Raw genomic sequence first — 21,979 nt, forward strand, 5'->3', positions numbered from 1 at the left:
TTTAGCTTTATATTTTTATGTTCACATAACAGGATCATCGTGAAATAACTTTGGCAAAATATATACAGTATATAAATCTATTTTACAGTGCAACATCAGTAACACATGACGTACAGCATCATTTGATATTATGGTGCAATTTAGATTTAAAAACTATTTTTCGATCAGGTTGAACTTTGTCATCTGTTTAATACTCGTGTTTGCCAAATATGTTAGTGTTTATTAGAGGCTCTAAACAGAACAGGAATGTAGAGTTTAGTAAGTAGTCCACAGTACCAGAAAAACAGTAGACAAACAGTCCTCCAGCATCCAGCTGTATCTACAGTATTGTGCATATGAAAAACAAATATTCAGCTGGCCAACGTGTGTTTTGTACGTAGTCTCTACAGGTGCTGGTTACTGAACTGTCCAAACCTGTATTTTCCAGTGTTTAAAGTCCTGCTCAGCACTGAAAGTAGTTAAGAATGCTTGGATGAATTAAATGGGAATATTTTAAAAAGTACATTTTTAATTAGTATCTTTTTAGTGTCCGAGTCAGGAAGAAGTTAGCTTACCTCAGCAAAAACCCGGGATCGGTAATAAACTCTTCCCTCTATCATAACTTCATAGGCACTTGGGGAAATGTACTTGTATGCAAGTTAGATGGAAAAAAGTATTTTTGTCTTTTTCGTTTATGTTGTTTTTGTCATTATTTGTTCCCATCTTGTTTTGTTATAAATCAGTAATCTTTTAGCTGCTGGTTTGTCTTGTTACAACAACAAAGTGCTGCTTAAAAAACACTTTGTAATCGGAGTGTGACATTAAGCCACTGAAATCTCTGGGATATTGATGTTGTCAGCTAAGTAGCAGAAAGGGCTGTTAATCAGTTTCAGCTGAAATTACCAAGAGGTTCACAAGAGGAGCAACAATGAGACAATCCCCAAAACAGGTTTTACAGGTGGAGACCACTGACCCCGCCCCCCAATGGAACCAGTCTGTGAGCACTGTCAGAGCCACAAAATGGACTCCAGCATGTGAAAGTCTCAGACCAAATAATCGTCAACAGACTTCATGAGGGCCTCTAGTGAGCCCTGTGCTCACTGCCCGACGCTGTGGAGTGTGACTGGAACTTTCCATGGAATACCAGAACTGGCAGGTATACCACTGGGACTATTTGCTTTTCCCATATGAGAGCAGGTTCACCCTGAGCACATGTGACAGACGTGAAAGGGTCTGGAGAAGCCGTGGAGAACATTACGCTGCTTGTGACATTGTTCAGAATGATTGCATTGGTGGTGGTCTGCAGAAGCATATCCATGGATGGACACAGAGACCTCTACGGCTAACCAACATCACCCCGGCTGCCATTAAGTATCGGAATAAAGTCTTTGGATCCACTGTCACGCCCTACACTGGTGCGTAATTTGTAGTCAAACTAATGGTCTCTTGACTCCAGTCCAATAATTACTGCAGACACATGAGAGTTCATTTTCCATCCAACCTGCATATAAGTATACAACCCACAATTTCAAATTTAAAGCCAATTTCAGTATATTTTCTATCTTATTGCAATCTCTGGACAACATTTGGAGTTGGCATGAGTGTTTGGATTCAGTCCCATTTATGGCAGTCTGGCTGCTTTGCTGATTTTGTTGTGTACATGTTGAAAATTTCAAAAGACAAGCTCAGTTCTGTACTCAGATTTTCGACTACATGCGCCATCAGCTCTAACACCTCTCAGGTGGGACTCTGACTTGTGGACAGGTTAATGCCGTGAACCTTTCTCATATGCCTCTTCATCAGCAGCCGCTCTGTAAACAGCTCATCGCAGTCCCCGCATTTGTACGGCCTCTCCTCTTTATGTTTGGCTAGAACGTGCTTCCTCAGAGTAGAACCCCTGTTGAAGGATTTGTCACAGATGTGGCAGCTGAAAGGTTTCTCCCCTGTGTGAGTCCTTATGTGTTCTGTCATGTGTCCTTTCAGCTTAAAACACTTGCCGCAGTAATGGCAGCTGTAGGGTCTCTCTCCTGTGTGCACTCTCATATGATTCTGCAGGTTGCTCTGGCAGGGGATGTGCTTGCCGCAGATGTGGCAGTCAAAGTTGCTCTTGCTCTCCTGTGGCTTGCTTTCATGTGTCTTGAGGTGCCACGTTAGCACAGTCTTTTTGGTGAAAATGTAGTTGCATATGTGGCAGCGGTACAGGGTGGTGCTAGTCTTCTCTTCCAGAAGGTTTGGTTCATCTGCAGATGTTTGCCTCGACTCTCTGCTCTCCTCTGCTGCTCTGCAGTCCTCTAACTGCTGCACTGTTTTGATGAGTTCTTTTGTCAAGGCATCTCCGTCATCGCTGTCTTCCATCGTTGGTTGCTCCTCGCCTCCATTGAGCCACAGTTCCTCCCTCTGCTCCTCTTTAACCTCGGAGGGTCCCGGCTCATCCTGCCACACACTCGAGCTCCACTCTTGCTGTTTAGGTGGAATGTCCTCAGTTGGCTGTTGTTTGGCATCTGCAAACAAAGGAGAGAGAAAAGCATTACACTTCAAGTATTGTGCTGAGATCTAAGCGTTACAATTGGCTTCAAGTAAAGGACAGCATTTGCTATTAGAAGAGTGCACATACTAACATGTGTGGAGTATGTTATGACTTCAGTTTAGGCAGTAAAAGTCTTTGGTAAGTTTTTTTTGTTTTGGTTTATTTTGGTTTTTTTAAGTGAAGTGAAATAGCCACCAGCTTAGACTGCAAACTGCCCTGTGTGATAAGTCACAACCATGACCTTATGCTGATAACTATATACAGGTCAATGAACAGTGGTTAAGGAACTTCTACAAAGCTGTAAGCTAACAGTAAACAAAACAGGCTGACAAAATGTCATGTGTTCTGACACAGTGAATGACACAGAGCCAAACCAGAGCCAAAGTTACTCTGGAAACACTGGGTTGCATCGTGTCTATCAGGTAAAAATGGGCCAGTCTGCACCAAAACACCAGTTCTGTAAGCTTGTTCCATAAACCCCACTAACTTCATGAAGAATGCTAATTTTCCAAATCTACAATGTGATAAATTGACTGATTCTTATTTAGTGCTTTTCTGCTCTCCCGGAGTCTCTTCACATTATTACTCTGATGGATCCATCGGAGAGCAAGGTTAATATCTTGTCCAAGGATATGTGGCATGCAGAGTAGGAATCACCTTCCAAGCAGTAGATGACCTGCTCTAGCTCCTGAGCTACAGCTCCAGTGTGGGGAAACATGGCTGAACTGTTCAACTATTTCAGGAGTGGCCAACTCCAGTAGATTGTAAGGTAGACCCTACAATGACATTTATAGTAAAATAATATTTTCTTATACAAAATATATAACTATAGTTTGCCCTGTGCTTTGATGCAAAGTTTTTATGCTGCTGAAAACAAGATGGGTATAGTGTACACATTAATTAATATTAATGATAATTTGATGTCCACTTTAACAATGTTCAGGTCAGTGGCTCAGAGTTTTACTGGCCCATGTATATTTGTATTGGGTTGTTTGAAAAACAAAAAACAAATAAAAACCCCTTTTTTTAGAATTTCTATTAGTATTATTAATGCAGTTCAAGAAAATATTTTAGATTATTTCACTTTCAATCTGAAAAATGTTGCAAAAACTTTGGAATAAATATGCACCCCACGCCCCCTTTAGACACACCCCTGTTCGGTTCCATGTAAACTAAGACAGCAGCCGTGAGCCGTCAACTATGGTGTTATTTTTGTGCCACTATTCACTATTCAAAAAAAAACTTTTGAGCGCACGTAAAAAAAATCCAGGTGCAAGTGTTGCAAATTGAGGAGAAATTTATTTTGAGCGAAGAAAAGCTAAATTTGAGTGAACAAAATTCATTGCTGCGTGCAAAAAATGTATTTCAGTGTTTGCTATTATCCATACACACACACAATACTAGTGATGTGCGGATCAATACTGAAATATCGATTCCTCCGATACCAGTCATTTATGTTCTAGAATCGATTCTCACATTAAAATATTGATATTTTAGCAATTTAGTGTAAATTTGTAGTTTATCATTAACAGGAACACAGTGGAAAGAACCTATTTCATTCGGATTGTCTACATGGGAAGGAACTACTTCCTCTTCTGCCTTTCATAGTTATGTGCGAAATAGGGCTTTATAAATGTGTCGCGGCCCCTTGGCTGAGCGTAATTGGAGTTATGCGCGGACGTATTTTACCTCCACAAACAGCCGAGACGTGGTTTGCATACATGTGGCAAGAAAGTGAGGTGTTGTGGCAACATCACTAACCTTGTCAAACACCTCAGAGTAAATCATATCACAGAATGTGACGAGTGTATGTTGAGGCGAACTGAAGAGGAGAGAGGGACAGGTGCTGCTAGGGCGAGACAGACGTCTCTCACGGAGTCCTTTAGTGCTGCAGGCAGGCAAGGTGTTCAAATAGCGCACAACTTCCGGTTTGTATTTCTATATGATGAATTCTGCATTATTAAGTGATAAGAACAAGTAATCTGATGTCCTGTAATCATTATGACGCTATAATTTGAGATACAATAAATAAAATAAGTTTTTGTACAAAGTATCGGTATTGGATAAGTATCATCGATACCACCCTGAATTTTACCTGGTATCAGATTGGAAAGGAAATCAGTGGTATCGCACATCACTACACAATAGCAGCCCCTCTCGCTCAGTTTTTGCATTTGCGCTTGCTCGCAATGTGTTGTTTGCAGTCTCAACAGTTCTGCCCGTGCGCGCTCAACTCTTTCTGTACGCCGTTATATTTGTGCCACAAAACCAGCCAATCACAGACTTGGATGCAAAAAAATCTGATTGGCTGTTTTGTTCTCCAATCAGCTCGAAATGATGAAATGCAATATCCCCGAATCCATTTAGTAGTGATGTGCGATACCACTGATTTCCTTTCCGATCTGATACCAAGTAAAATTCAGGGTGGTATCGACGATACTGATCCGATACCGATACTTTATACAAAACCGTATTTTATTTATTGTATCTTTTATTGTATCTCAAATTATAGCATCATAATGATTACAGGACATCAGATTACTTGTTCTTATCACTTAATAATGCAGAGTTCATCATATAGAAATAAAAAACCTGAAGTTGTGCGCTATTTGAACACCTTGCCTGCCTGCAGCACTAAAGGACTCCGTGAGAGACGTCTGTCTCGCCCTAGCAGCACCTGTCCATGTCCTCCTCTTCAGTTTGCCTCAACATACGCTCGTCATATTCTCTGATATGATTTACTCTGAGGTGTTTGACAAATTTGTGGTGTTGCCACGACACCTCACTTTCTTGCCACATGTATTGCAAACCACGTCTCGGCTGTTTGTGGATGTAAAATACGTCCACACATGACTCCAATTACGCACATTACTTCAATTATCCTATTTATACAGCTGTATTTCACGCGGAAGAGGAATAGTTCCTTCCAATGTAGACAATCCGAATGATATAGTTTGTTCCTGTTAATGATAAACTACAAATTTACCCTAAATTACTAAAATATCGATATTTTAATGTGAGAATCGATTCTAGAACATAAATGACTGGTATCGGAGGAATCGATATTTCAGGATCGATCCGCACATCCCTACCTGCAAAAATTATTTTTACGTGCGCTCAAATTTTTTTTACGTGCGCTCATAATAGTGGCACAAAAATAACGCCATATTCAACAAGCTGTATAATTAAACATGTAGCACACCGAGTTCACAGTTCATCTGCATATTTTAATACAACTTCTGAAGACTTACTGCAGATTTCTCTCTGTGTAAAACAAACGGTGAAGGATGGAGCAGCTACAAAATGTGTTTCTCTTCACGTCTGAGTTTGTTAACCAGGAGCTCTGATGAAGGACTCGCTCGCTTTTCCCAGTAAAGGTTTTAATGGTGATCACAGGAACAGCGCCGCTGTTTTCTATCAGTCAACCCGAGCTCACCGTCTCGGTAACCGCTCCGCCTCTTTGCTCTTCGCGGTGTGTAAACAGGCTCGGGCTCCACGTTTAACGGTGCCAGGGTCATCATCACTGCTGCTGTTGTGCTCTCAGTGTTTTTGTTTCAAACTGGACCCCTGCGTGGGCTTAATGTTGTCAGACTTATAATCCACACGCTTCCCCTAAATACGTTTGTATCGCAGGTCTGTTTTTAGCCGCTAATGTGGGTGAAACGCTCGCGTTCGTGTTTCCATGGTGACAATGGCGCGCTACAGAGCCGTTCCTTAAGTGAAGCATCGAATCAAATAATTTGTATCAAGATTTTTTTAACAAAATACTCGATAAATCGTTGCAGCCCTTGTTCACTAGCATTATTGTAACATTTACAAAATAAATATTTACATTTTCAGTTTTGTTTCATTTTTACAAATGTATCAACATTATAATCCCGACACTTTCTTACTGGATCCATCCAAAAACAAGAGAGTAATAGAGTACTAGGAGTGATTCTTAGGGCAAACATAAGCTTTCACCAGCTTGTATGAGTTGAGAGTTTATACAAAACAATGCCATGATGTCACATCCTGCAAAGTGTGTTAAAATGTTACAATCATCATTTCACATTCGTTAAATAGGAAGGTAACACAGGTGTTTACATCGAACTGATCGGTGGTCAGATCGCTTTTGATGTATGTAACAGAAACATACAAGTACGAGTCCTGTCTGAGTGCTGCTTTCCCCCCCAATTTATTACAATTACCTTTGATCAGAATAATTTGGATTGTTATCTGAAGATAATATTCACACATAAATATCTGAACTTGGTGATATTTTTAATATTTAATCAAATTTGAAGGCACACTGTCGGGCAGTGCAGACTAGTTGTGGTAAAGGGAACCTGCAGATGCAACATCTGGACAACATGAAGAAAACTCACCAGTTAACATGAAAACCAGTTACACTAGAACTCCTGTACAGAGCACAACTGACACTCCTGTACAAGACTGACGTTTTCATAAATAATACAAAACAGCTTATGACATGTGTGTGTGTGTGTGTGTGTGTGTGTGTGTGTGTGTGTGTGTGTGTGTGTGTGTATATATATATATTACATACTGTACGTAGCTTCAAAACAGCTTGTCCGTATCTATAATTATATACAGATGTGTTCACTACACCAAACAATGTTAAGAACAAGTGTTAAACTCGCGGGCTGATTGGCTCAAAGGGTGCAGGGTCATGTACGCTCAACTATAAAAGGAGGATTTAAGTTGCGTCCTAACGCGCACACGCTGAGATCAGAGTAACCACAATGAACGACGGTCCTCTTTGATATGATAAGTGCGACCTGCCGCAGTTTGACTGTCATTTGAACTCATGTTTCGATAAACAGCATCCTTACTGTACTGTTTTATTTGAGGACATTGGAAATAAGCTCACCGGAAATTTAACGCTCCTTTACTATATGGCTAACACTGCTTGCTAATGTTGCTAGCTAAATGCTGTGAATATAAATGTAACTTTCTGTCCGACGTCGCTGAATCACTTATTGGGTTATTAATAAGATGCTAACTGGCCGAAGTAACCTGGGGTACATACCTGCCCTGTGCAGCCGTATCTCTGGTTTGTAGACGAGGTCCAGCAGCCGCTGCAGCCTCTGGTTCTCCAGCTTGGCTCGGTACACCTCCTCCTGGTACTCTACCAGGGTCTTCTCAACGAATCCGTAGATGTCCACCGCAGCTGCGGTTAGTCTTTCCGTCAGGAACACGTTAAATGTCTGAAGGGTAGCTGTGGCCATTGTAAGGCTTCTCCGTTATTTTCAGCTCACCCTGCTTGCTACCTATGGATGTGTGACCGTCTATGCAGTGTGTAACAGGCGTCACAGCGCCCTCTAGAGCACTGGACTTTGTAGGACACTGTACCGTCAACATGCATGGAAATGCTCTCTAGGCACATTTAGGCTCGGATTAAACTAGTCAGTGGTAAAACTGACTGCACGCACTAGAGTTCAGCTAGTCTAGAGCTGAACTCTCATTAATTCAGTCATTCACTGATAGAAAAGTTGACCATTTTTATTTGCTGACTAAAATAAAATCGGTGTTGGGATCTCTGATTTTTCTGCTTAAGTAGTTTCCAGCTAACATTCACGCTCCAGTGGATGCTTTGAAGAGCAACTTGGGGTTTCGTTACTTGGCCTTTGTGAGGACTTTCAAAACATGGAATTGACAAAAAAGTAAATTAGGCAGAAAATAAGTTGTTTAGTCAGAGTTCTTGTTTAATTTTGTTATTTTTCTTTCAATAAAAATGTTGCTAACTTACAAAAAACTGCATTCCATAGATCACTGATGAAGTATTGGACTTTGCTGTAGCTCAGGTGGCAGAGCAGGTCAGCCACCAATCATGGCCACGCAAATATCCTTGGGCAAGATACTAACCTCATGTTTGCCTACTGGTGGTGGTCAGAGGGCCCGGTGGCGCCAGTGTCCGGCAGCCTCGCCTCTGTCAGCGCGCCCCAGGGCAGCTGTGGCTACAATGTAGCTGCCATCACCAGTGTGTGAATGACTGAATGTAGTGTAAAGCGCTTTGGGGTCCTTAGGGACTGAGTAAAGCGCTATACAAATGCAGGCCATTTACTTAGTCTGAATTGCAGAACACACTGCAGTCACTTGCCTTGAAATTCCCTGTTATAATGCTGACTATTTTTTAGGATCATTATTTTTCTATATGACTCTGACTCAGATACTAGAGTGGGTTGTCTACCAATTGTAATAGTGTAGCACTTTTCTGTTCTACCTGAGCACTCAAAGTTCTTCATACAACTTGCCTCATTCATTTATTCGCAAAAACATGTCCTTGAGCAATATATTAAACCCTGAGTTGTCCCTGATGCATTCACTGGAGTGTGTTAAAAGTTAGACAACGAGCTTGGGCATATGAAAAAGTGCAATAGGAGTGTGTGTCTGTGTGTGAGTGATAATTTATTTTATACATAAACTTTACCTGTGCTTGTATGATGATTTTAAGAGCTATAACAATACGCAAAGTTGGCAAGCTAGCCAAATATTCCTCTTCTTCACTAAAATGCTTGCAGAGGTTTGAGGCACTTCAGCATGGTGATGGTGGTGCTTCATGGAAACTTCCCATCCAATCTAATGGATCCTGATATACAAGAAGAATTGAATAAAATGTTTAAATCATAATTCTGATTAAAATTGTGGTCCATTCAACGTATTCTGTTGACCTCAATGGAGACATTGAAGTGTGTTAGCAAAGTACAGCATTGATTAAAACAGGTGGTGTCGCATTTTGTGTTTCTCTGCAGCTGCTGGTGAAGAATCTGCAGTTTGAGGATGGAAAGATGATTGCTGCAGCGCAGTACTTTCGCTCTGGGAGCAGTGCTGCTGTGGAGCTCACTGAGGAGGAGAAAACCTTCGCTGTACAGATGAGGGTAGGCCCTCCTCTCCCACTGATTCAAGAAAACGTTAAGCTGACAGTTTAGATTTTGTCTTTGTGCTGACTTTTAACATCATGTCTTCCAGGCAGTGTGGCAGAGTATCCTGAGTAATGTGAGCCAGATTGAAGACTCCACAGATTTTTTCAAATCTGGTGCTGCTTCCATGGATGTGGTCAGGTGATACAGGGAAAAATACAAAACCATGTCAATTTTCTTTTTATTGTTCATCACTTATGTAATATACAGTTCCAGTCTGTGTTTATTTCGCTATGGTGTAGAACAAATCTTAATACATTAAAGTTATTAAACAATGACAGAATTATGTAACAAACAAGCAGCAGCTTCAAGTGTCAGTTTTGTTTGGGCTCAGTGAAACCAGGCACTGAGCGGGTTGCCTGTGCATAATCATTAATGTCCAAAATACTTTTTAACCAATTTCCATCAACATGTAACTCATTCTTTCTGCACTTGTGCTCTACCTCTCCACCAAATTTCATTGGATTTTGCTCGATGTCTATTATGTGGTACCCGTTATCTACAACTGAGGCTTTAGGTATTGTCAAGCCAGCAAATGCAAAGAAAGCCTGGCTAAACGCATAAATCCACCTCAGATAGCTACAATCCAATAATATTATGTATATGTGTGCAGGTTTATATGTGTAGGTTTATTTAAGTAAGTTTTTAGTTTAGGTCATTTTCTCCTTAAAGAGTATTTTACAACCTGATATCAGTGCTTTAATCCAAGCATTCCTTCTTTTACCACTATTTCACCTAATCTTCTCTTCTTTTTCTTGTCCCCCATATCTTTTCTATCCCCCATTTTCCATCTTGCCTCTTCTCTGTCTTCAGGCTGGTGGAGGAGGTGAAACTTCGAGCCAGCAGTTGCCAGCTGCAGAACGAGGATGTCTACATGAATACAACCTTTCAGGATTTCATCCAAATGTGTGTGAGGAAGCTCAGAGGGGAGGACGATGAAGAGGAGTTGGTAGTCGACTATGTAAGTGTTTGAAATTCCCTTTGTTAGTTATGGATACGTGGAGAGGAAACAGCCGTGTGTTAATGTGTATCATTTACCTGCTCAGGTGGAGAAGAACATAAACAACATGACAATAAAGATGCCTCATCAGTTATTCATCAACGGAGAGTTTGTTGATGCAGAGGGAGGAAAGACCTACAAAACCATCAACCCCACTGACGGCACGGTGAGAGAAAAAGAAATGACAAAAAATGCAAAATTCATGTCCTATATAATATTTTATTATATCGAGTAATGTCTTCTCTGTAATGTAATAACTTTGTGTCCTGCGTCATACACTGGCAGGGATCTATAATGAAAAGCAACCATTTCTTTTCTCAACTGATGATGGAAGCTGAAGCTGTTGATTCTTTTTCGGGTTACAAATATTAAAATCCCCTGTCTTTAGTGACCAACAAATGATGATGGCCAAAAATAGTGCTACAGTCTGTTTAAAGCTTATTTTAACAAAGTTTAGGGGGAAAAACTACAAAAAAGGGAAGTTCTCTTTCCACTGCTGAAGGTGATCTCATCAGGATTGGAGGCCATGTCTTCATAACTGAGGTTTGCCATCTTTAATTTCCTTGTCTGTCCTGTGTGTGTCCTGCAGGCCATCTGCGATGTGTCTCTGGCCCAGATCAGTGATGTGGACAGGGCAGTGGCTGCAGCTAAAGAGGCCTTTGAAGAGGGAGAGTGGGGCAAGATGAACCCAAGGGACAGAGGAAGACTCATCTACAGGTCAGATATATGACCCTGGAGTGTCAAAAAACTTCATCCATATTTTTTTTCTTAGCTTTATGGCCCATTTCTCTTTACGGTAAAGTGAGCATCTCCATAGCATGAACCGCTTTAATATCTTTGTTCTAAGGGAGTAAATGCCTTCAGTAGGTTTGTTTGTCTTTGATAGTATTAGTGAAGAAAAGTTGTTGTCTAAGTTGTGTTTCATAATATGTCTTCGCTGTTAACCCACCTCCAGGCTGGCTGACCTGATGGAGGAGCACCAGGAGGAGCTGGCCACTATTGAAGCCATTGACTCTGGAGCTGTGTACACTCTGGCCCTCAAGACCCACGTGGGCATGTCCATCCAGACTTTCCGCTATTTTGCTGGCTGGTGTGACAAGATCCAAGTAAGACAGCTGGCTTAAAAGCCTGCACCTGTCACGTTGTCAGTTGACAGTCTGATACATCTGTTACAGATGTGTAAATACATGCAAACAACATGATGTTGTTCTTTTACAGGGCAGCACCATCCCCATCAACCAGGCCAGGCCCAATCGTAACCTGACTTTTACCAAGAAGGAACCAATGGGGTGAGAATAGAGATTTGAAAAGTGTCATACTCTACACAGCATTGCAGTGGAACCTGCAAAAATAATTACATTTAGGAAAATATTCTGTGGTCCTTTTGAAGGGTTTGTATCCTGTTGCATCTGATGTAAAACTAACAAAGCATTTCAGTCAAATGCTTTTTCACAGCACTGTACATTCACATTAAAGCTAACATGCCTTTGGTTCGAAAGCCGAACAAACTACTGCTTTTTATGAACCACATTAGTAGTTTAAGGGATATTTGTAAAGAACAAACTATATATGTGCTTGACAGAAAATCTTCAAACAGGTGGATTTCAATCAAGATGTTATAAAATGGGTGTGATAAGTATTTCAAATGCTCTCTATCTGTCCTCAGAGTTTGTGCCATTGTGATTCCTTGGAACTACCCTCTAATGATGCTGGCCTGGAAGACAGCAGCCTGCCTGGCAGCTGGAAACACAGTGGTCCTCAAACCTGCACAGGTCAGACTCCCATGTCACACATGCTACCCACAAAAGCTAAAACCACAGGGTCATTCATGTTGTTGTTTGTTTTCAGGTCACCCCACTGACAGCACTGAAGTTTGCTGAACTGGCAGCAAGAGCGGGACTGCCTAAAGGAGTGATTAACATTCTGCCTGGATCAGGTTGGATCATAAACATTCATGACATGAAGCTGAGGTCACCTAATGAAGCTCCATGAGTTGCTATGCATCTTGTTCTTTATTCTAGGTGCCCTGGTGGGTCAGCGTCTCTCCGACCATCCCGACGTCCGGAAACTTGGCTTCACAGGTTCCACAGAGATTGGTAAACACATCATGAAGAGGTGAGAGATAACGTAAACCTTACACAAGGTGTTTAACAAAGTCTTATACACTGAACAAAAATATAAACGCAACACTTTTGTTTTTGCTCCCATTCCCCATGGGATGGACGTAGAGACCTAAAATTCATTCCAGATACACAATATAACCATCCCTCCCAAACAGTGGTCACAAATCAGTCCAAATGTGTGGTAGTGGACACATCTGCTATATTGAGATAATCCATCCCACCTCACAGGTGTGCCACATCAGGATGCTGATCTGACATCATGAGTAGTGCACAGGTGTACCTCAGACTGCCCACAACAAAAGGCCACCCTGGAATGTGCAGTTTTTTGCGCTATTGGGGGTCTGGGGACCCAGAACCGGTCAGTATCTGGTGTGACCACCATTTGCCTCATGCAGTGCAACACATCGTCGCATGGAGTCTATCAGATTGTCAATTGTGGCCTGTGGAATGTTGGTCCACTCCACTTCAATGGCTGTGCGAGGTTGTTGGATATTCGTGGGAACTGGTACACGCTGTCGTATACGCCGGTCAAGCACATCCCGAACATGCTCAATGGGTGACATGTCCGGTGAGTATGCTGGCCATGCAAGAACTGGGACATTCTCAGCTGCCATCTGCCCTGAACAATGTGAACCATGATTCATCCGTGAAGCGCACACCTCTCCAACGTGCCAGACGCCATCGAATGTGAGCATTTGCCCACACAAGTCTGTTACGGCGACGAGCTGGAGTCAGGTCAAGACCCCGATGAGGACGACGGGCATGCAGTTGAGCGTCCCTGAGACGGTTTCTGACAGTTTGTGCAGAAATTGTTTGGTTGTGCAAACCAATTGTTCCAGCAGCTGTCTGGGTGGCTGGTCTCAGACGATCTTGGAGGTGAACCTGCTGGATGTGGAAGTCCTGGGCTGGTGTGGTTACACGAGGTCTGCGGTTGTGAGGCCGGTTGGATGTGCTGCCATATTCTCTGAAACGCCTGTGGAGACGGCTTATGGTTGAGAAATGAACATTCAATGCACGGGCGACAGATCTGGTTGACATTCCTGCTGTCAGCATGCCAATTGCACGCTCCCTCATTGCTTGTGGCATCTGTGGCATTTTGCTGTGAGACAAAACTGCACATTCCAGGGTGGCCTTTTGTTGTGGGCAGTCTGAGGTACACCTGTGCACTACTCATGATGTCAGATCAGCATCCTGATGTGGCACACCTGTGAGGTGGGATGGATTATCTCAATATAGCAGATGTGCCCACTACCACACATTTGGACTGATTTGTGACCACTGTTTGGGAGGGATGGTTATATTGTGTATCTGGAATGAATTTTAGGTCTCTACGTCCATCCCATGGGGAATGGGAGCAAAAACAAAGGTGTTGCGTTTATATTTTTGTTCAGTGTAGTTTCGCTCACAGTTGCGTGTCTGTTTTCTTGTATATTTGAAGCTGTGCAGTCAGCAATGTAAAGAAAGTCTCTCTGGAGCTTGGAGGAAAATCACCACTTATCATCTTCAGTGACTGCGAGATGGACAAGGCCGTGCGCATGGTGTGTTTATCTTATGGCAGGTTTTTGTGTTTTTTTCCAAAACAGAGTAAAAAGTTGTGCATCCACTATGTTGTTGTCTGTATGTTACAGGGCATGAGCTCAGTGTTCTTTAACAAGGGAGAGAACTGCATCGCTGCTGGCAGACTGTTTGTGGAAGACTCCATTCATGACCTGTTTGTACAAAAAGTGGTAGGTGTAACCCGCAGTAAACTTTACTTTGACCTTTTTTTCCTTTTTTACAGTGAAAATGTCATGTTGTGTTTTCATTCCACCTTAAAAATCAGTCTCTCACATTCAGACGTAATAGGCTGATGGCTCACTGACTAATGCCATTTTAGTCAGCGGGCCAAAAGACATTTTGCTATAGTGCTGAGGTGTTTCTCACCAAACTATATGTCTTTCACTTAACTTTATCAGCTAGTTACTGTTTTCAGTAACTTTTTAACATGTGTTGAAAGAGCAAGGCCAGTGACGCACTGTCGGTGGTAGTAATGAAACTGAAACACATGCTCTAAGTCTTAGAAATGAGCACACTGAGCAGGTTGAGCAGTTACACGCCTTTGTGTGGATCTGCGTGTGTTTCAGCATGTCCTTCTAGTATGCAAATTGAGCCGCAGCGGTAAGGTTTCTCTCCCGTATGCTGTCTCATGTGAGTAATTAGTTCTTACTTCTTTAAAGACCACTTGGATCTCTCTTATCTTAGGTTGAGGAAGTCAAAAAGATGAAGATTGGTGATCCACTGGACCGCTCAACAGACCATGGACCTCAGAACCACAAGGCCCACCTGGACAAACTGGTGGAATATTGTCAGACTGGCGTCAAGGAGGGAGCCACCCTGGTCTGTGGTGGCAGACAGGTACAACGACCAGGTAAGGCAGCAGAAGTTTCTAAACAGAACTGGTTAGGATGGACTAACTCTGATATAACAGATGCCGTTGGATGTTTTGTTTTCCCTCCAGGTTTCTTCTTTGAACCCACAGTGTTTACTGATGTGCAGGACCACATGTACATTGCTAAAGAGGAGTCTTTTGGCCCTGTTATGATCATCTCCAAGTTTAAGAGCGGGTTAGTTAAAATTGAATGATTGCTCAAATGCCAGCTTGCTTCATATACCCAACATAAGACTGACCTTTTGTGTCTTCACTGTTGTGTTGGTCCGGTGTGCCTCCTCCATCTTCCTGAATTCAGTGAAGTGGATGACGTCCTGAGGAGGGCCAATGCTACAGAGTATGGCCTGGCATCAGGTGTTTTCACACGGGACATCAGCAAAGCACTGTATGTCAGTGAAAGGCTCAATGCCGGCACAGTTTTCGTCAACACCTACAACAAGACCGACGTCGCTGCGCCCTTCGGAGGCTTCAAGCAGTCCGGATTTGGTAAAGACCTGGGTAAGGCAAACTACTGCTTTTATTGTGTAGATGTATTATTTCATGTCAAGAAACACAAATTTTTAAAAAAAAGAAAAAATATATACTATTCAACCTATGTCAAAACATTTTCACATACAACACCAGCAGTGGGGACAAAGTCATGTTTGGAGGGTAAATGGGCTGGTTCATATATAGCACTTTTTACCATGTAAGTGCTTTCTATCTAACATTCACACACATTCATACGCCAGTGGACAAATCAGAGAGCAACTTGGGGTTAGTATCTTGCCCAATGACATTTGGTGTGCAGACTGAAGCGGCAAGAAATCAAACCATGACCTAACTCCTGAACTACAGCCACCCCGTATTTAAACCATTAAATAAACAAATACTAATTTACTGAAACAGTGAGTGTAGATTTTATTTGCCAGAATTTATCACACCTGTATCTGAAGCAGTCTAGTACCGTATTTTTCAGACTATAAGGCACACTTAAAATCCTTTCATTTTCTCAAAAATCGACAGTGCGCCTTATAATCCGGTGCGCCTTCTTTATGAATTCTGGTTGTGCTTACTGACCTCGGACCAATTTTATGTGGTACACGGTGCTCAAAAATCTGTCAAAAAATGTTTTAGTACGACGTTGGTAAGCTATGAAGCCGCACCATTGATGCATTATCAGAGCATTACGGCTACCGTAGTCAGGAGCCTGGCGGAGTCATCTGGGTCCAAACTCCGTCCGCTTCAGGTCCCAAAGTCAAACGAACACTGCGGCATCACTGAGATTTAAAAACTAAAAATTTTCACCTTTGATAAAATTATCAGTGAAGGAAACGGTTTCCAGGGCCTAATCCGTGGATCGACTTCCTTCGAGGCGTGGACGTCTATCAGCAGAGAATGTACCTTCACCTATCAGCAGAGAATGTCCCTTAGTCTGTAACACAGTCAAATATATTCTCAAGTAATATTCAAGCATGCCATTCAGCGTGTTAGTACGAGCTCGGGAGCAGCTTGGGAGAACAAGAAAACAGAGACTGCTTTAGATTGTCTTCCCAAAGTGACTCAACTTTATTCACAAGTACAACAGTTTATATAGAGGGTAAAATTCATGAGACAGCAGATTTATCAGTTTAAACCAGTACAGACCAAGATAAGGCAGCGTCTTCCTGCCCTTGGGTGAAGAAGCATCCTTTGTGTAGTGTATCAGTTCAGCTACAATTGTGATTATCTCAGCGACATATTTTCAAGGCACAAAACAAAGAGTTCTTACATTAGTGAAATCTGAAACAAACCATTTGGCCTTCAACAGGCGTCTCCTAAAAGATTAAGAAACTAATGTAGCTGAGGGAGTGATCTCTGTGGTATTTCAACCTTGTACCAGCCTGTGATTCTCACACATCAATTCTTGGGTCAAAGAGAAAAATAACTAAAACAAAGGGGCCTTATTGAATGACAGAGTTTTCCTGTATAATGTCACTATAAAACAATATCCAGTAAATGCTACCATGGTACTAAAATACCTAACAATCAGTTTTGCTGCTTTACCAGGTGTAACAATTAAGTTTAACATCCAGGCATCCATGAAAACAGAATTTATTAAATTTAACAGAGTTAGAAGTTAGCAGGAAGTTAGCTCGCTAGTTTCCACCTAAACATGATATAGCATGTTCTGACTGAGAGATTTCTGAAAATATTAAAACGTACAGCTCTGCTATCACTTCCAACATAAATGAAGACAGAAAACTAAACAGCAGTGACTTTTGAAGGGTTACTGAAGTTGGTCTAGCTGGTATATAATGATGCGCTACGTCAGCGGTCCCCAACCTTTTTTGCGCTACGGACCGGTTTATGCCCGACAATATTTTCATGGACCGGCCTTTAAGGTGTTGCGGATAAATACAACAAAATAAAACTAGTACCGGTACCGGAAAAAAGAAAATTTATTCATAACACACGTGTAAAGACCCAGGAAAACCGAGTTAACGATAAAAACGATGACAAAATAATGCTGAAAACCGATAAAAACCCTGAAAACTATACATTTCACACCTGAGCCTCAACTCTCGCGGCCCGGTACCGGTCCAAGGCCCGGGGGTTGGGGACCGCTGCGCTACGTGATCACTAGCGGCACAACTATGTTAGCATATGTTAGCATAACATAAACACAGTGAAGCTGGAGGATGAACACTAACTTTTTTCCACTCGATAAAAGTTAACGTGAGGGTTCCCGATGGTTATAGACAAATGCAGTCGCATGGCAGGATGTTGTAAACGGACCAAACTTCAGTCAGGAGAACAACTGAGATAATCCATCCACAATATGAGGTTAGTCATTAATATACTGCAACAACATGAGAATAGAGCAGCTGCGAGAGAAATCAACATTAATGAATCAATGGTACGGAAGTAGAGGAAGCAAGAGGAATGAGCTGAGTTATCTGACTGTTTTGTTTCGCTTAATGCGCCTTATGTATGAAAATTCAATTCAATTTTATTTATATGGCGCCAAATCACAACAACATTCGCCTCAAGGCGCTTTATATTGTAAGATAGACCCTACAATAATACAGGGTGGGCCATTTATATGGATACACCGTAATAAAATGGGAATGGTTGATGATATTAAAGTCCTGTTTGTGGCACATTAGTATATGTGAGGAGGCAAACTTGGATACAACTTTTGTTTTTTCAATAGGAAGAGGACCATGTGACACATCAAACTTATTGGTAATGTCACAAGAAAAACAATGGTGTGCTTGGTTTCAACGTAACTTTATTCTTTAATGAGTTATTTACAAGTTTCTGACCACTTATAAAATGTGTTCAATGTGCTGCCCATTGTGTTGGATTGTCAATGCAACCCTCTTCTCCCACTCTTCACACACTGATAGCAACACCGCAGGAGAAATGCCAGCACAGGCATCCAGTATCTGTAGTTTCAGGTGCTGCACATCTCGTATCTTCACACCATAGACCAGGGGTGTCAAACTCAAATACACAGTGGGCCAAAATTCAAAACTAGAACAAGGTCGCGGGCTAACAATAATATTTATTGAAAAATATCTTCCTCCAGATTTAAGAATGAATCTCTTCTTATGGACTCAAACAAGTTTTGCTGAAAAACTGAATGTGGAACAAGCAAAGCTTAATACTAAACAATGTATATATTAGCTGTATAATACCAGTTGGCCAGCTCTAATAGTAATTTGGTATGGCTTCGCGGGCCAAATGTAATTAGGCTGCGGGCCAAATTTGGCCCGCGGGCCAGAGTTTGACACCTATGCCATAGACAATTGCCTTCAGATGACCCCAAAGATAAAAGTCTAAGGGGGTCAGATCGGGAGACCTTGGGGGCCATTCAACTGGCCCACGAGGACCAATCCACTTTCCAGGAAACTGTTCATCTAGGAATGCTCGGACCTGGCACCCATAATGTGGTGGTGAACCATCTTGCTGGAAGAACTCAGGGAACGTGCCAGCTTCAGTGCATAAAGAGGGAAACACATCATCATGCAGCAATTTCAAATATCCAGTGGCCTTGAGGTTTCCATTGATGAAGAATGGACCCACTATCGTTGTGCCCCATATACCACACCAAACCATCACTTTTATTGTTCCAACAGTCTTGGAGGGATCCATCCAATGTGGGTTAGTGTCAGACCAACAGCGGTGGTTTTGTTTGTTAACTTCACCATTCACATAAAAGTTTGCCTCATCACTGAACAAAATCTTCTGCGTGAACTGAGGGTCCTGTTCCAATTTTTGTTTTGCCCATTCTGCAAATTCTGTGCGCCGATCTGGGTCATCCTCGCTAAGATGCTGCAGTAGCTGGAGTTTGTAAGGGTGCCATTTAGCTAATATCTGCCGAAGGGATGTTCGACTAATGCCACTCTCCAGTGACATGCGGCGAGTGCTATGCTGTGGGCTCTTGCTGAATGAAGCTAGGACAGCCACTAATGTTTCATTAGTGAGTTTTCTTGCGTCCACGTTTTGGCAAATCCAACACTTTCATGAAACTTAGCAAGCAGTTTGCTAACTGTAGCATGGGAGATGGGTGGTCTCATAGGGTGTCTTGCATTGAAATCTGCTGCAATGACCCGGTTACTGCGTTCACCAGATATCAACACAATTTCGATCCGTTCCTCACGTGTTAACCTCTTCGACATGTCAATGGATGTGAACAAAGAGAAACTTGTAAATAACTCATGAAAGAATAAAGTTACGTTGAAACCAAGCACACCATTGTTTTTCTTGTGACATTACCAATAAGTTTGATGTGTCACATGGCCCTCTTCCTAATGAAAAAACAAAAGTTGTATCCAAGATGGCCGACTTCTAAATGGCCACCATGGTCACCACCCATCTTGAGGAGTTTGCCCCCTCACATATACTAATGTGCCACAAACAGGACTTTAATATCACCAACCATTCCCATGTTATTACGGTGTATCCATATAAATGGCCCACCCTGTACATTCAGAGAAAAACCCAACAATCATATGACCCCCTATGAGCAAGCACTTTGGTGACAGTGGGAAGGAAAAACTCCCTTTTAACAGGAAGAAACCTCCGGCAGAACCAGGCTCAGGGAGGGGCGGGGCCATCTGCTGCAGTTGGGGTGAGAGAAGGAAGACAAGAGACATGCTGTGGAAGAGAGACAGAGGTTAATAACAAGTACGATTCAGTGCAGAGAGGTCTATTAACACATAGTGAGTGAGAAAGGTGACTGAAAAGGAAAAACTCAATGCATCATGGGAATCCCCCGGCAGCCTACGTCTATTGCAGAATAACTAAGGGAGGATTCAGGATCACCTGGTCCAGCCCTAACTATATGCTTTAGCAAAAAGGAAAGTTTGAAGCTGAATCTTGAAAGTAGAGATAGTGTCTGTCTCCTGAATCCAAACTGGAAGCTGGTTCCACAGAAGAGGGGCCTGAAAACTGAAGGCTCTCCCTCCCATTCTACTTTTAAATACTCTAGGAACAACAAGTAGGCCTGCAGAGCGAGAGCGAAGTGCTCTAATAGGGTGATATGGTACTACAAGGTCATTAAGATAAGATGGGGCCTGATTATTTAAGACCTTGTATGTGAGGAGCAGGATTTTGAATTCAGTTCTGGATTTAACAGGAAGCCAGTGATGGGAAGCCAAAACAGGAGAAATCTGCTCTCTCTTTCTAGTCCCTGTCAGGACTCTTGCTGCAGCATTTTGGATTAACTGAAGGCTTTTCAGGGAGTTTTTTGGACATCCTGATAATAATGAATTACAGTCGTCCAGCCTAGAAGTAATAAATGCATGAACTAGTTTTGGTAATGGTATGGTAATAGAAAGAGGCTGTTATTTCTGATTCCATTCAAACTGCCATTTTTTCATCTTCTCCCATTTGTTCCATAAAAGTTACAACATTATGCTGTATTGCCATCATAGACCATATATAAAAGCTGGACATTGTGATGTCATCCATTGGGTTTGAGCTTCACATACTAAAGACACCATATTAGCACAGTAGGGTGGAGTGCAATGTTATCAGCGTATACCACCATGCTTAGTTAGCTAGCCGCATCCACAAACTCTGTGTCTGTAACACACAGACACAAATCAGTACTCAGTAAGACAGTAGATAGTACTACTAATCATTCACATCCATAGTCTTCACTGGTATCTGCTTTGAGCCAGTGCACTCAACCCTGTGGTGACCAATAGGTGACTGGTGCTTGTGCTTACTATCAGTATCTTTGTCTCTCCACCAGGACAAGACGCTCTCAACGAATACCTGAAGACAAAGACAGTGACCATTGAGTATTAGGTGATATCACAGGAGAAACAAGACCGTAAGAGGGCAGACTCAGGTAGAAATGTGGACATTGCTAGAGAAACACACTGCGATACCAGGATGTTGGCATTAAAAGTGTACGTGCCTTAATATGCTAACTGATAAGTATGTCTAACATGTTGAATAATCAGTAACAGAGCCTTGAGCCACGCTGTAATGAGGATTGTTCTGATCTACACAAATGGTGAATGCTAGCTGGTAGCTCAGTGAGTGGACTGTGATTTAACTAAAAAGGTTTTTATTTTAATACATCTTTAATTTCTAATATGGCTTACATTAGGTCAGAAAAGTCTTGCAATGTAACATTTCCAATAACAATTATTGGTTACGAATTAAAACTGCTGCACAACCAACATCTGCAGATTGATGTAATTCTTCTGTGTTCAGTCTTTTTTTCTTTTTTTAAATATAACAAATGTAACGTCTGGATTTTGAGGAACCTTAGGCACATTACATTTATTTTGATTAATGCACTGTACATGATTGTCTACAGAAAACATGTCATTTTATTCAGCAACATCTTACATGCATTTTAATGCCTGAAAAGCACATATACACTTTCCTTCAAAAAAATACATCATTAGATGTTTATTTAAAGGATCTCATTCACTCAAACAGCATCCCTGCATCATCTTAAACCATTTAATTACATTTAAATATGGTGTTTTGATGGCGTTATGGAAAGAGGCGGTT

General features: G+C 41.8%; 2 protein-coding genes across 4 annotated transcripts in view; one reads left to right on the forward strand and one right to left on the reverse strand.

Moving 5' to 3' along the window:
* Positions 1–21,653, forward strand: part of aldh1l1 (aldehyde dehydrogenase 1 family, member L1) — a 38,364-nt gene extending 16,711 nt beyond the window's left edge. For both annotated transcript variants that reach the window (XM_086291177.1, XM_086291178.1), the window contains exons 8-23: positions 9,259–9,384; positions 9,476–9,567; positions 10,240–10,387; positions 10,473–10,592; positions 11,016–11,143; positions 11,382–11,532; positions 11,645–11,715; positions 12,093–12,198; positions 12,275–12,362; positions 12,448–12,541; positions 13,988–14,087; positions 14,178–14,276; positions 14,791–14,956; positions 15,047–15,152; positions 15,276–15,475; positions 21,204–21,653. In XM_086291177.1, coding sequence (XP_086147303.1) covers positions 9,259–9,384; positions 9,476–9,567; positions 10,240–10,387; positions 10,473–10,592; positions 11,016–11,143; positions 11,382–11,532; positions 11,645–11,715; positions 12,093–12,198; positions 12,275–12,362; positions 12,448–12,541; positions 13,988–14,087; positions 14,178–14,276; positions 14,791–14,956; positions 15,047–15,152; positions 15,276–15,475; positions 21,204–21,259 — 1,851 coding nt within the window. In that variant the 3' untranslated portion in view covers positions 21,260–21,653. The remainder of the gene's footprint in view (positions 1–9,258; positions 9,385–9,475; positions 9,568–10,239; positions 10,388–10,472; positions 10,593–11,015; positions 11,144–11,381; positions 11,533–11,644; positions 11,716–12,092; positions 12,199–12,274; positions 12,363–12,447; positions 12,542–13,987; positions 14,088–14,177; positions 14,277–14,790; positions 14,957–15,046; positions 15,153–15,275; positions 15,476–21,203) is intronic.
* LOC147329826 (uncharacterized) lies at positions 6–7,811 on the reverse strand. 2 transcript variants are annotated; one of them, XM_086291180.1, is made up of 2 exons: positions 7,536–7,811; positions 6–2,480 (listed from the first exon to the last, which is right to left on the reverse strand). In XM_086291180.1, the coding sequence occupies exons 1-2, from the start codon at positions 7,732–7,734 to the stop codon at positions 1,717–1,719; spliced, it is 963 nt and encodes a 320-aa protein (XP_086147306.1). In that variant the 5' UTR covers positions 7,735–7,811; the 3' UTR covers positions 6–1,716. The 2 variants fall into 2 exon arrangements, with proteins under 2 accessions (XP_086147306.1, XP_086147307.1); XM_086291181.1 differs by lacking the exon at positions 7,536–7,811 and adding an exon at positions 5,943–6,125.
* Positions 21,654–21,979: the final 326 nt, after the last annotated feature.

This window comes from Aulonocara sp. 'chitande type north' Nkhata Bay, linkage group LG5 (genome assembly GCF_057382095.1).
Source record: "Aulonocara sp. 'chitande type north' Nkhata Bay isolate Kocher_YH1m ecotype deep benthic linkage group LG5, A_spYH_male_GT1.1, whole genome shotgun sequence".
Lineage (NCBI taxonomy): Eukaryota > Metazoa > Chordata > Actinopteri > Cichliformes > Cichlidae > Aulonocara > Aulonocara sp. 'chitande type north' Nkhata Bay.

Excerpts from the sequence above, each read along its gene's own strand:
- LOC147329826 (XM_086291180.1), bottom strand. The coding sequence starts at position 7,734 with ATGGCCACAGCTACCCTTCAGACATTTAACGTGTTCCTGACGGAAAGA. Across the intron at positions 2,481-7,535 it reads GATACGGCTGCACAGGGCAG|ATGCCAAACAACAGCCAACT; the intron begins GTATGTACCCCA and ends CTTTGTTTGCAG.